Source organism: Callospermophilus lateralis, chromosome 7 (assembly GCF_048772815.1).
Source record: "Callospermophilus lateralis isolate mCalLat2 chromosome 7, mCalLat2.hap1, whole genome shotgun sequence".
In the NCBI taxonomy this organism is placed as follows: Eukaryota; Metazoa; Chordata; class Mammalia; order Rodentia; family Sciuridae; genus Callospermophilus; species Callospermophilus lateralis.
The window spans coordinates 47,342,815-47,357,217 of NC_135311.1; the positions used below are offsets into that span (position 1 = coordinate 47,342,815).

Sequence of the window (14,403 nt, forward strand, 5' to 3'; positions counted from 1 at the left end):
ATCTTTGATTTTAATGATGAGAAATCACTTTGGCCACCTTGAGATGAGCCTCCAGTTTCTCACATGCAGCGCTTCATTGTACCGTTAGGTGGTGCTCTTCTCGTGGTTTTGAGTCTGCAAATAGGTTTGTGTTGCGTTTTATGCTAATTGGCTAGTAGGAGTTGGGGATGGTACTGTTCTTTTCCTGTGCCTAGTGCTGCTGTAACTGCCTTATTCAGACGAGAGTGGCTTTGGTTCTGACAGAAATTAAAATACCATTTTGTAGGCCCTTGTTTCTATGTTTAAGATTTGAGTAGGTGGAGGTACTTCGCTGAATATGTGAGCAGCAACGGGAAGCTGCACTTTACCAGAGACTGGAAGAGATGGAAATGCACGTGGTCCCTGACTTAGATAAGGGCTCCTGAAGCAGGCTTCATGCTCCTGGACTAGCCCTACCTCCGCTGTCCCTATCAACACAGGACCCCTGATTGACAGGAGGTCCCCTCTGCCCGTGGATTGCTGGGAAGGTGTTCCTTGCTCACTCCTTTGTAAGCACTGCTTTCTGGTTATACCTGGATGGCTTGACCTGGGTGTTTTTCATTTATCCGTTAAGTTTGCCTTTCCATCCCTTTTTGTTAAAGATTGTCCATGTCCAAGAAAATGCCTGCATTTCACATATTTCAAATATCATCAGAACTTAAGAACTGATAGGAATATAGCTGTAATCAACATTTAGTAGGAGGTATTCATATCTTCTCTTCCAAACTCTAGTTTTTTTGGGTGTGGTGATGCACGCCTGTAATCCCAGTGGGTTAGGAGGCCAAGACAGGAGGATTGCAAATTCATAGCCAGCCTCAGCAATTTAGCAAAGGCCCTGTCTCAAAATGAAAAATAAAGAGGGCTGGGGATGTGGCTCAGTAGTTGAGTGCCCCAGGGTTCAATCCCTGGTACCAAACAAATGAACAAACAAACAAACAAACAAACCCCGAAACAAAAAACACCAAAGTTTAGTTTTATATTATTAAAAAAAAATTAGTATTTTTGATGAGATTAATTTGGCCTTTTTTTTTTCCTAGTCAGTTTTGTGACTGCCGGGTCATAGAATTTATTTGTGGGCTAACAATCCATATCTTGGATTGACAAATCTGAAAGAGAAGAAATGCAGAGCTTTCATTAAAACTCAGCATCTTTCTTTATTGTATTCCTCATCCAAGAAACATGAAAATGAAACTCTCTGGTGTTAAAACATTGTTACAGGTATATTCTCTGTATAACCTTGACCTGTGAGTGTTTACTTTTAAGATATATATGTATGATTATGTATATATATATATATATATGTATATATATATATGCAGATATACATGTCATATATATATATGTATATATATATATGCAGATATACATGTCATATATATAATCTATCTACTTATAGTAGAGGTTTTTTAAATTTTAATATCTGAAACTTTAGGGGCTAGGGATGTAGCTCAGTGGTAGAGTGCTTGCCTGGCATGTGTGAGGTGCCTGGTTTGATCCTCAGCACCACATAAAAATAAATAATTAAAATAAAGATAATGAGGGCTGGGGTTGTAGCTCAGTGGTAGAGTGTTTGCCTCGAATGTGGAAGGCACTGGGTTTGATCCTCAGCACCACATAAAAATAAAATTTTTTTTTTATTTTAAGGTATTGTGTCCGTTTACAACTAAAAAAAATTTAAAAATAAAGATATTGTGTCCATCTACAACTAAAAATATTTTAAAAAATGTGAACCTTTTAGCATTGAGGTGAGTTCTTATACAGGAAAGTTAAGTTTATATGTGATGACACCTTTTTGAGAGTGTTATTTCATTTACGTCTACTTGTACACACATGAAGAATACTTTTATAAGGATTACATTTTCAGTTTAATTACAACTGTATTGCTTTTAATAGCACACTTATCTACTATAGGCTTGTTAATTATTTTGACATCTGCCCTAATTAAGTCAGCTTAATTTTTTGGGAATTCAAGCAGCACTCAGTATTTTAATTGAACTAAAAGGAAGAAGGGAGAGAGACTCTTATGTCAAATGAACTTTGGTAGAAAGGGAATGAAAATGTTATGCCTCAACATATAAAGCCTTGCATACAGAGACAAACTAGAAACGAATTTGCTGGGAATGTGTGAAACTTTACTGCGACTCAATATCTGCAGTTCACTTTGATGAAAGGGAATGATGAAAGGAATGCTATGAATTCTTCAAATTTTCTAGCACAAATAATCATCTACATACAGCAACATTGTGATATTCTAGTATGTGATTCTTGATGTTCTATAGGGATTTCAGAAAATGGCTGGAACTATAAAGCAATTGGAGTTTGACTTTGGTATAAATAGAACACTTTCAACCTCTTGTCATGCTGTGCCAGGGAGCCCTTTAATTATGAACGCTTTAAAATTTTTGTTAAAAGTTTTTATAGAAACTTAGTGAAGTGTTCCTATTCTGTTCACTTGTGGTAAGAGCTCCCAACTATTGAGTGCTAAGTAGGTTCTTTTTATAGATCTAAATTATAGACTCTTTTTAAAAGGGGGAAGCAACTTTAGTTTCAGAGAAATTTGAAAATTCTTTGTACCACCTTTTTGATTGTGAGTAGGACTAGGAGCCTAACTGAGGGCATCAGGCAGCTCCTTGCACAAAGCAGGGCACAGTCAGAGTGTGTCTCCATGAAGAGGCCACTGCTCTCCAGGCAGAGACCTGGCATGATGACCCTGGCAACTAGTGCTGGCCCCCTGCTGCTGCTCCAGGACATTCAGCTGTGTTTTATCTGAGCAGTTGCCCAGTCAATTGTAGTCTTGTCTGATATCTGGGGAATTATCAGGTATGGGCTCTGTCTGTCGTCTGTCCGGGTGAAGCAGAAGGAAAGGCAAATGACTCTTACCTCTTACTATTAAAGAAAGAGCCCCTGGAGACCATAATCACACTTAATTTTTTCTCTGAGGAATGTTGATGTTTGATCTGGGGCAAAAGGCACTTCAGTTGAAAACAGGATGTGTTACACTTCATCTAATAAAACGGTGTATATATCCTTTAATTTTTTTTTTTTTTTTTTTAAAGGAAGGGACTGCCAGACATCTATAGACATGAACTTGGATGTCATTTTATTTTCACTCTTGATGTGTATTCTCGACCCAGGCATTACAGGGCAAAACTGTTTTTTGGGGTGGTGAAAAACCTTTTTCTGTATAAAGCACAGATGTCCACATAATACATATATAGCTATGTAATGTACCTGTGTGGTAGTACAATTTTATGGGGAAAGATAAGGAAAAAACAGAACTAAATGTAAAGAGGCTTCTAGAGGAACAGTACATGTAAAAAAAAAAGTCGTGAAATGCTGATTTAGAGACATGCTTTTTCACACCTTAACATTTATGAAATTAGGATGGAGTTTTAAATTGATAACATGTCGTGGTTTCATGTCTTATTGGTCAAACTTAAATAATGGTGTGTATTGCACAATGAAGATGGTATGGTGGTGTTTCTAAGATTTGCTGAAACACTGTGAATTTCTCAAACTACTGGGGAAGATTGGAGAAGAGTCTACAGTTTGACCAAGGAAAACAGTCAAAAGGATTCCTCAAAATAAAACAAATAAATAAGCAACCCCCTCTCCCAGAAGATTTCTAAACATCAGCAACAGCCATTAACTTTTCCCTATTTCCTTTTTCTAACTGAAGGTTTTCATGGATGAAATCAATATTGTACCAGTTTCCTAGGTCAGAAACATCAGTCATTTTTAACTTTCCTTGTGACCCAATCAGAATTCTGATTCAGCTCTTCGTCCTTATTGCCACATCCCTGCCCCTCTCAAGCACGCTTCTCTTCTGCCCCACCCTTCCAGTCTTGTCTCTCTGGCCCCTGTCTCTGTCCCTTCCTGTTCCAGCTGGTCCTTGGCTGCCAGACCCTTTTGCTTTCAACACTTTCTCCACCACCCCCATGTGACATTTTCACTTTGCCCTTTCCACCGGATAGAGAGAAATACAGATTTCTACATGATAGCAAATTTGCATGTGTATCAGCTGCTAATGTTATCATTACACTTGGGGCCAGTGTGGTTTCTGGTAGGGTTTAATTTCAGTGTCTGTGGATGCATTTGCTGTACTTTGTGTTTCATCTGTGTTCCTCTCTTATAGCTGGCCTTGGAAGGACAGGGACACTGATAGCCTGTTACGTAATGAAGCACTACAGGTTTACACACGCTGAAATCATCGCTTGGATAAGAATTTGCCGGCCAGGTTCCATTATTGGGCCCCAGCAGCACTTCCTGGAAGAGTAAGTCTACCCCTCTGTGTTTTCATGGTACATCCTTGTTCCTGACCCTTTCTACTTCTTCTTCCCCAGGTTCTGGACGGTGTCAAGCTCACAGTTATAAAATGGCTGCATTGTTAGAGAAGTCTGTGCCTCTAATAGAATATTGTTGATTTGACAGCTGATGCATTCTCACTTTGTACCTTTTATATCTCTTAGATCAGGTGAGAGTGAGAAGAAAATCACAGAGCCATCTCTGCCTACCCCTTTTCTGTCATTTTCTATGTGTGATCTGGCTACAGTGCAATTTTCTTATGTCATCCCACTTGGCACTTTTCATTCTTCTCTTTTGTTTGCTTGTCTAAAAGCAGAATGAAGTAAAAAACACAACTAAGGTCAGTCAGTGATTTCACTAAGTTTGCTGCTCTCCTGACAACTAACTGAACTGCTAATGAGGCTGCACCTTCTGAATACAACCAAGAAGTTACCAAGGAAAGAAAAAGGAGAACTGGGTTTTAGCCCTGGCTCCACTATTTACCAGCTTTATGACCATCATTTAGAAGAATGCTTATAAATTTTACGTTTATTCATTCACATATTCATTTGTTAACTTTTGGTGCAACCTCAGCCCACTGGGTAGAAAGATTTAACCTATAAGGGGTTAACCCTTTCTGGACCACCTGGCTTCTCCTTAAAATGCTACAGGTTACCATCAATTTACCCATTAATACAATGAGTAGATGAAATTAGCGTTAGTTGACCTAGGTCCAGCTGTAAGATGTTATCAATTAATGACATACTGAAACTGCATTTTCTTTCTTTTATGTTGGTAATAGCATTCTTTTCCATGTAATTATTCCTTTCTGATTTAAATCATTTTGGGTTGGTAAGAAACAAATTGATCATGAATTTCATGGAAAGGGTGCTGTAAATAAGCTCTTAGTGTCTGAAGTGATTAAGAAGATTTGAGCCTGCTGAGGAATGACTTCAGTTGGCAGTACTATAGGGAATAATTTATAAGAAAAAAATAAAATCTGAAAAAATGAGCAGTTATACCTTAGCTTAAGAGCAAGGCAAAAGGGTAATAACTTTTTAAGAAAAAATGTGCATGAAGACAGAAACTTCAAGGATTTTACCTGTGGGGTAGAAATAAAATAATTCTGTTGTTAAAGTGTTTCGTTCTGGATCGTATTTCTCGGCCAGTGACTTCCTCTGTTTTCTCTTTTGTACATTCTGTGCTCCTACAGTGTGGAGCTTTGTAGAATGAATCTTAAAGTACTCATTCTACTAGTTACTTACCAAAGTTGAATAAATGGCCTTAGGGTTAAAAAATAAAATCCAAAATACTCCTCAGCCTAGTTCTTTGAGCCATTTAATCCATTTTAAATTATGGATTGGAAGAAGGTTCATTCAGTCAGTAGAACACTTGCACCAGGCCCCCCTGCACTGTGCGGCTTGGGAGGCGGGGAGATGCAGTGGAGAATGCCCCTGGCCCAGGGCACCTGGTTTTCAGGGTGTCAGATAGCGCAGCCTGTGAACACCTTCATACCTTCCTATTGTGCCTCTGCTCTGCCATATCACAAGGTGATACCAGAAGAAATTTGGGTTATAAGGCACAGGCACTCTAGGTTGAAGAAAGGTTTATTCCTTTGTGAGTACATAAGCTGTACAACTCTGGAAGTTTCCTAGGTTGTGAGTCATACTATAGTTTTCCAAGTATTTGTGAAAACTGAGGTGCACGAATGATTCTCTTGTCTAACTCCTGTATGAAAATAAGTCATTGCAATGCTTAGGTAACAGCCTCCTGAAGGCAGATATCTTTTTGTCTTAGGCAATGTATCTTTTATATTTTGCAATGTTTCTTACAGAACTTGCATGGAAAAGTGCCTGTGGGGCTCATGGGCTTTCCCCCCAGGCATTATTTTATCTCCTCCCTTAGGGCTCTGGTCTCTGGCCTACTCTGCTAAGTATTTGAGCTTGATTTTTACTCTTTTATTCTTTCCTCCTCTCATAGCTGCCTCCCCCCACGCCTGTGTCTTGACATATCCCAGGCACTGTTTAGTGTGCTGGTGGCATTCTTCCGTCCAGCAGATGGTAGTTGTGTGCACACCCTGAGTCGGGCAATGCTTTCTCCCAGGTAAGGGAGAGTGAACAAAGCAGCCAGGGTTCTTGCTCTAGGGTGCATGCTTTTCTAATGGAGGGAACATGTAGTAAGCAAAAATGTATTGTATGCAGGGCGATGGCTGGTGGTAAGTGCTCTGAAGAGGTGACAGAATTGGGGGAGGGGTGGCACATGGGAGTAGAGAGCTCTTGGAAAGCATGGAGGAATGCTGAGACCAAAAGGCAAGAAAGAGCAAGTCCTGTCAAAATCTGAATTGTGTTCCATGCAGGGAGCCTGTGTGGTCCTGAGACGGCAGCAAGCTTAGTGTTTTAAAACTGAGAGAGCAAGTTCATGTGGATGGAATATAATAAGCTGGGTATGCCCAGTGAGTTTTGACAAAGCTGATCAACTGTGGAACCTTTCCAAGATCAAGAAGCAGAACATCACTAGCATCCAGAGGCACCTCTTGTGTCTTTTTTATTCACTATCCAGTTCTTCCATCAAAAGAACCATTCCTGAGTTTTGCCTGTTTCTGAACCTTCTGTAGGGGGAACCCCTGCAGTATGTGTAGACATCTAGCTATTTTTCCTCCACATCATCTTTGCTGCTGTTGGTGGACACAGCTTGTTCATTTTCATTGCTATGATACCTTTAGTATATGACACTTTAGTTCTCTGTTGATGGATATTCAGTCTGTTCCCAGTTGTTGACTATTTTGTATCTTTGGTGTGTGGTCTGGTGGATGTACACCTGTGATGGGCCAGTTGGATGTGTGCATTCAGCTTTAGAAGATAGTAAACAGTTTCCCCAAGTAGTAATGCCTGTTTATATTCTCATCAGCAGTGGCTTGTCTGTCTTAACTTGTAGCCATTGGATTTTGTTAGTTGTGGTTATTCACTTTGTAGTATTAATTTGCTTTTCTGTGATAACTAATGAAGTAGAACATGTTTTCATGTTTATAGGCCATTCATATTTTCTCTTCTGTGAAGTATCTTTGTATGTTTCTTGAACATTTTCTGTTAGATTGATTGTCTTTTTCTTGATTTGTAGGGATATTCTAAATACAAATACAGCCCATTAGATATAACGCAATACATTCTCCTACTTGTGGTGTATGTGCATTTCACTCCCACTTAGTGGTGTCTTTTGAAGAACAGAATTTCAAAGTATCAGTGCAGTCTAGTTTCACAATTTTTTCCCCCCTGTAGGTAATGCTTTCTGTGTACTACTTCAGATATCTTTGTTGCTGGGCATCCTGGCGTATGCTTGTAGTCTCAGTTACTTGGGAGGCTGAGGCTTGGAGGATCACTTGAGCTCAGGATTTTTTTAAAATTAATTAATTTTTTTTTCTAATTTGTTATACATGACAGTGGAATGCATTTCAATCCATATTACTCATATATGGGGCTGGAGAATATTATGCTGAGCCCAGAAGTTTGAGAAGAGCCTGGGCACCATACTGAGACCATGTCTAAAGGAAAAAAAAGATATCTTTGTCAACTACAGAGTATGAATATATTATGTTACCTTCTAGAAGCTTTATTGATTTTTTCCATTGCATTTAGTTCAGTAGTTCATCAGGAATTGCTTTAAAGCATGTATCATGAGATAAGAGCCAATGTTGTTTTCCCCCATATCAACATTCATATGAACCAATACAATTTATTGAAAAGAACACTTTTTTCCCTTTGCTCTAAAGTGTCATCTTATCATAAATCAAGTGTCTTCATATGTTTGTTTCTGGACACTGTATTCCATTCTGTTAGTTTGTATATCTTGACACCAGTACCTTAGTTCAGAATCACTGCACTTTAAATGAGTCAATGTCTAGGAGTGTAAGTCCTTTGATCTTATTCAAGAATATCTTGATACTTTCATTTATTTAGATCGTTTTAAATCTTAATAATATAAAAAATGTCTTTAGTTTTCTGTGTAGAAGGGTTGAATATCTTTTATTTGAATTTATTGAATGCATTGTAGAGGCATCATGTTTTAGGTTTTATTTTCTAATTGTTTAAGGCTGGAGTATAGAATTAGAATTGATATAAAAATCTCACAATTGTACTTCTGTATAACCACAAACCAAGACAAGATGTAGAACATGCTAGAAAATCCTATCATGCCTCTTCTCAGTTTGCCCGGACACACGGCAAAAACATTTTCTTTTGGTTTCTGTCACTATAGACCAGTTTTGTCTATTCCTGGGCTATATTGATTGATACACCATGTATTGTTTTGTGGCTGACTTTCTTTTCTTTCTTGCTTAAAATAATGTTTTTGAGATTGATTCACGCTGAGTATGTATGTAGTTTATTCTTTATTTTATTGCGAGTAGTTTTCCACTGTATATATTACGGTGTATTTATCCATACAATGTTAATGGACATTTGGATGATTTCCAATTTTAAATTATTATGAATAGCCTGGTGTGGTGGTACATTCCTGTAATCTGAGTGGCTGGGGAGGCTGACAGGAAGATCTCAAGTTCAAAGCCAGCTTTAATAAAAGTGAGGCGCTAAGCAACTCAGTGAGACCCTCTCTCTAAGTAAAATACAAAATAAGGGCTGGGGATGTGGCTCAGTGGTTGAGTGTCCCTGAGTTCAATCCCCAGTACTTCTGCCTCAAATTATCATGAATAAAGCTGCTATGAATATTTTTGTCTGAGTCTATTTATTTCCTTTATTTAAAAAATCAGGGGTGAAATTTCTGGGTCATAGGGCTAGGTACAATTTAACTTTATGAAAAACCACCAATTTTTCCAAAATGGTTGAATCATTTTATAAACTACTTGGTAATGTATGAGGGCTCTAGCTGTGCTACATCTGTGTGAACATTTTATATTATATATATTTTTTCCCTCATTCTGGTTGGTTTGAAATAGTATCTCATTGTGATTTCAGTTTGTGTTTCTCTGATGACTAATGATGTTGAATACTTTTTCATTTTTCATATACATATATTATCTTTCGTGAGGTGTCTGACCAAATCTCTTGCCCATTTAAAAATATTAGTTTCTTTTAAAATCATCGCTTTGTAGTAATATGTATAGATAAATGTTTTATTTATCTACTGCATATATACTTCATATATTTTGCATATAAGCTTTTCATCAGGTACATGTACTCTGTCTTTAGTGAGCAGAATCTTAAAATTTTGCTGAAATTGAGTTTTGAAAATTGACCTTACATCTTACAAACCTCGCTAATTTCACCTATTAGTTCTAGTTGCTCTCTCATTTTTTCCTTATTGCATTAGCTCAGTTGGAAGTGATGGTAAAAGCAGACATCTATATTTTGTTCCTAATCTAGGAGAAAATATATCATTAAATATGATGTTGGCCATGGAATTTCAAAGATGACTTTTATCTGAATGAGGAAACTTCTTTCTATTTAGTTTGTTGAGTTTTTAATATAAAAATGGTAGTAAACTTTGTCAGTTTTCCTGTATTTGTTTAGATAATCATGCAATTTTTTTCTTTTTGATGATGAATTATACTGATTTTCAAATGTTGAGCCATAATAGTCATGATTTTTTTTAATAAGACTGGATTTGATATGCTAATGTTTGTTGAGGATCTCTGTGTCTATGTTTATAAGTGATTTGATGTATACTTTTCTTGTATAGGCTAACTATTTCTTATCTGAAATGTTTGAGACCAAAGGTATTTCAAATATTGGAGTTTTTGGCTTTAGGAATATCTGCAGAGACTTTTTTTTTTAAACTCTTCCATCTTAAATTTTTTTTTATTGGTTGTTCAAAACATTACAAAGCTCATGACATATCATCTTTCATACATTTGACTCAAGTGGGTTATGAACTCCCATTTTTACCCCAAATACATATTGCAGAATCACATCGGTTACACATTCACATTTTTACATAATGGCATATTAGTGACTGTTGTATTCTGCTACCTTTCCTATCCCCTACTATCCCCCCTCCCCTCCCCTCCCCTCCCATCTTCCCTCTCTACCTCATTTGCTGTTGTTCAATTCTCTCCCTTGTTTCCCCCTACCTTTCCCCTCACAACCTCTTATATGTAATTTCGTGTAACATTGAGGGTCTCCTACCATTTCCATATGATTTCCCTTCCCTCTCCCTTTCTCTCCCCCCAATCGTCTCTGTTTAATGTTAATCTTTTCCTCATGCTCTTCCTCCCTGTTTTGTTCTTAGTTGCTCTCTTTATATCAAAGAAGACATTTGGCATTTGTTTTTTAAGGATTGGCTAGCTTTGCTTAGCATAATCTGCTCTAATGCCATCCATTTCCCTGCAAATTCCATGATTTTGTCATTTTTTAGTGCTGCATAATACTCCATTGTGCATAAATGCCACATTTTTTTTTATCCATTCATCTATTGAAGGGCATCTAGGTTGGTTCCACAGTATAGCTATTGTGAATTGTGCTGCTATGATCATTGATGTGGCAGTATCCCTATAGTACGCTCTTTTAAGATCCTCAGGGAATAGTCCGAGAAGGGCGATAGCTGGGTCAAATGGTGGATCCATTCCTAGCTTTCCCAGGAATCTCCATACTGCTTTCCAAATTGGCCTCACCAATTTGCAGTCCCACCAGCAATGTACAAGTGTACCCTTTTCCCCACAACCTCACCAACACTTATTGTTGTTTGACTTCATAATGGCTGCCAATCTTACTGGAGTGAGATGGTATCTTAGGGTGGTTTTGATTTGCATTTCTCTGACTGCTAGAGATGGTGAGCATTTTTTCATGTACTTGTTGATTGATTGTATGTCCTCCTCTGAGAAGTTTCTGTTCAGGTCCTTGGCCCATTTGTTGATTGGGTTATTTGTTATCTTATTGTTTAATTTTTTGAGTTCTTTGTATATTCTGGATATTAGGGCTCTATCTGAAGTGTGAGGGGTAAAAATTTCTTCCCAAGATGTAGGCTCTCTATTTACCTCTCTTATTGTTTCTCTTGCTGAGAAAAAACTTTTTAGTTTAAGTAAGTCCCATTTGTTGATTCTTGTTATTAACTCTTGGGCTATGGGCGTCCTATTAAGGAATCTGGAGCCCGACCCCACAGTATGTAGATCGTAGCCAACTTTTTCTTCTATCAGACGCAGAGTCTCTGATTTGATATCTAGCTCCTTGATCCATTTTGAGTTAACTTTTGTGCATGGCAAGAGAAAGGGATTCAGTTTCATTTTGTTGCATATGGATTTCCAGTTTTCCCAGCACCATTTGTTGAAGATGCTGTCCTTCCTCCGTTGCATGCTTTTAGCCCCTTTATCAAATATAAGATAGTTGTAATTTTGTGGATTGGTCTCTGTGTCCTCTATTCTGTACCATTGGTCCACCTGCCTGTTTTGGTACCAGTACCATGCTGTTTTTGTTACTATTGCTCTGTAGTACAGTTTGAAATCTGCTATCGCTATACCTCCAGATTCACACTTCCTGCTTAGAATTGCTTTTGCTATTCTGGGTCTTTTATTTTTCCATATGAATTTCATGATTGCTTTCTCTATTTCTACAAGAAATGCCGTTGGGATTTTGATTGGCATCGCATTAAACCTGTAGAGAACTTTGGGTAATATCACCATTTTGATAATGTTAGTTCTACCTATCCATGGACAGGGTACATTTTTCCATCTTCTAAGATCTTCTTCTATCTCTCTCTTTAGGGTTCTGTAGTTTTCATTGTATAAATCTTTCACCTCTTTTGTTAGGTTGATTCCCAAGTATCTTATTTTCTTTGAGGATATTGTGAATGGAGTGGTTTTCCTCATTTCCATTTCAGAAGTTTTGTTGCTGATATACAGGAATGCCTTTAGTTTATGCGTGTTGATTTTATATCCTGCCGCTTTGTTGAATTCATTTATTATCTCTAGCAGTTTCTTTGTAAACCCTTTTGGGTCTGTTAAATATATTATCATGTCATCCGAAAATAGTGATAATTTAAGTTCTTCTTTTCCTATTTTTATGCCTTTAATTTATTTTGTCTGTCTGATTGCTCTGGCTAGTATTTCAAGAACTAAATTGAATAGAAGTGGTGATAGAGGGCATCCCTGTCTTGTTCCAGATTTTAGAGGGAATGCCTTCAGTTTTTCTCCATTTAGGATGATGCTAGCCTGAGGTTTAGCATATATAGCTTTTACAATGTTGAGGTAAGTTTCTGTTATCCCTAGTTTTTCTAGTGTTTTGAACATAAAGGGATGCTGTACTTTGTCGAATGCTTTTTCTGCATCTATCGAGATGATCATATGGTTCTTATCTTTAAGTCTATTGATGTGGTGAATAGCATTTATTGATTTCCGTATATTGAACCAGCCTTGCATCCCAGGGATGAATCCTACTTGATCATGGTGCACAGTTTTTTTGATATGCTTTTGTATTCGATTCGCCAGGATTTTATTGAGAATTTTTGCATCCAAGTTCATTAGAGATATTGGTGTGTAGTTTTCTTTCTTTGAAGTGTCTTTGTCTGGTTTCGGGATCAGGATGATGTTGGCCTCATAGAATGAATTTGGAAGAGCTCCTTCGTTTTCTATTTCTTGAAATAGCTTGAAAAGTATTGGTATTAATTCTTCTTTGAAGGTTTTGTAAAACTCTGCTGTATACCCATCCGGTCCAGGGCTTTTCTTGGTTGGTAGTCTTTTGTTGGCTTCTTCTATTTCTTCCTTTGTTATTGGTCTGTTTAAATTGTATGTGTCTTCCTGACTCAATCTGGGCATATTGTATGACTTAAGAAATTTATCGATATCTTCACTATCTTCTATTTTATTGGAGTATAGGGTTTCAAAATACTTTCTAATTATCTTCTGTATTTCTGTAGTGTCTGTTGTGATATTGCCTTTTTTATCCCGTATGTTAGTAATTTGAGTTCTCTCTCTTCTTCTGTTCGTTAGCATGGCTAAGGGCCTGTCGATCTTATTTATTTTTTCAAAGAAATAACTTTTAGTTTTATCAATTTTTTCAATGTTTTTTTTTTGTTTCAATTTCATTGATTTCTGCTCTGATTTTAATTATTTCTTGTCTTCTCCTACATTTGCTGTTGTTTTGCTCTTCCTTTTCTAGGGTTTTGAGGTGTAGTGTGAGTTCATTTATTTGTTGGTTTTTTCTTTTTTTGAGGAAAGAACTGCAGGAAATGAATTTCCCTCTTAAAACTGCTTTCATTGTGTCCCATAGATTCCGATATGTTGTGTTTGTGTTGTCATTTATCTCTAAGAATTTTTTTATCTCTTCCTTTATGTCTTCTGTAACCCATTGATCATTCAGTAACATATTGTTCATTTTCCATGTGATGTAGGATTTTTCCTTCCTTCTTTTATCATTGATTTCCAATTTCATTCCATTATGATCAGATATGGTGCATGGTATTATCTCTACACCTTTATATTTACTGAGAGTTGCCCTATGGCATAATATATGGTCTATCTTTGAGTAGGATCCATGTGCTGCTGAGAAGAACGTGTATCCAATTGATGATGTTTGATATATTCTATATATGTCGGTTAAGTCTAGGTTATTGATTGTGCTATTGAGTTCTATAGTTTCTTTATTCAGCTTTTGTCTAGAGGATCTGTCTAACGGCGAAAGCGGTGTGTTGAAGTCATCCATAATTATTGTGTTGTGGTCTATTTGACTCTTGAACTTGAGGAGAGTTTGTTTTATGAACGTTGCAGTACCATTGTTTGGTGCATACAAATTGATAATTGTTATGTCTTGTTGGTGGATGGTTCCTTTTAACAGTATATAGTGTCCTTCTTTATCCCTTTTGATTAACTTAGGTTTGAAGTTGGTTTTATTCGATATGAGTATGGCCACTCCTGCTTGCTTCCGAGGGCCATGTGAGTGGTATGACTTTTCCCAACCTTTTACCTTCAGCCTGTGTATGTCTTTTCCTATCATATGTGTCTCCTGAAGGCAGCATATTGTTGGATTTGTTTTTTTGATCCAGGTTACTAGCCTATGTCTGTTGATTGGTGAATTTAGGCCATTAACATTTAAGGTTACAATTGAAATATGGTTTGTACTTCCCGTCATGTTTATTTATTTATTTATTTTAGTTTGGCTA

At 37.2% G+C, this 14,403-nt stretch overlaps 1 protein-coding gene across 3 annotated transcripts in view; it reads left to right on the top strand.

Annotated features, from left to right (window-relative positions):
• Nucleotides 1-14,403, top strand: part of Cdc14a (cell division cycle 14A) — a 165,785-nt gene that overhangs the window by 101,434 nt on the left and 49,948 nt on the right. For all 3 annotated transcript variants that reach the window (XM_076861692.1, XM_076861689.1, XM_076861690.1), the window contains one exon: nt 4,154-4,292. In XM_076861692.1, the coding sequence (XP_076717807.1) occupies nt 4,154-4,292 (139 nt within the window). The remainder of the gene's footprint in view (nt 1-4,153; nt 4,293-14,403) is intronic.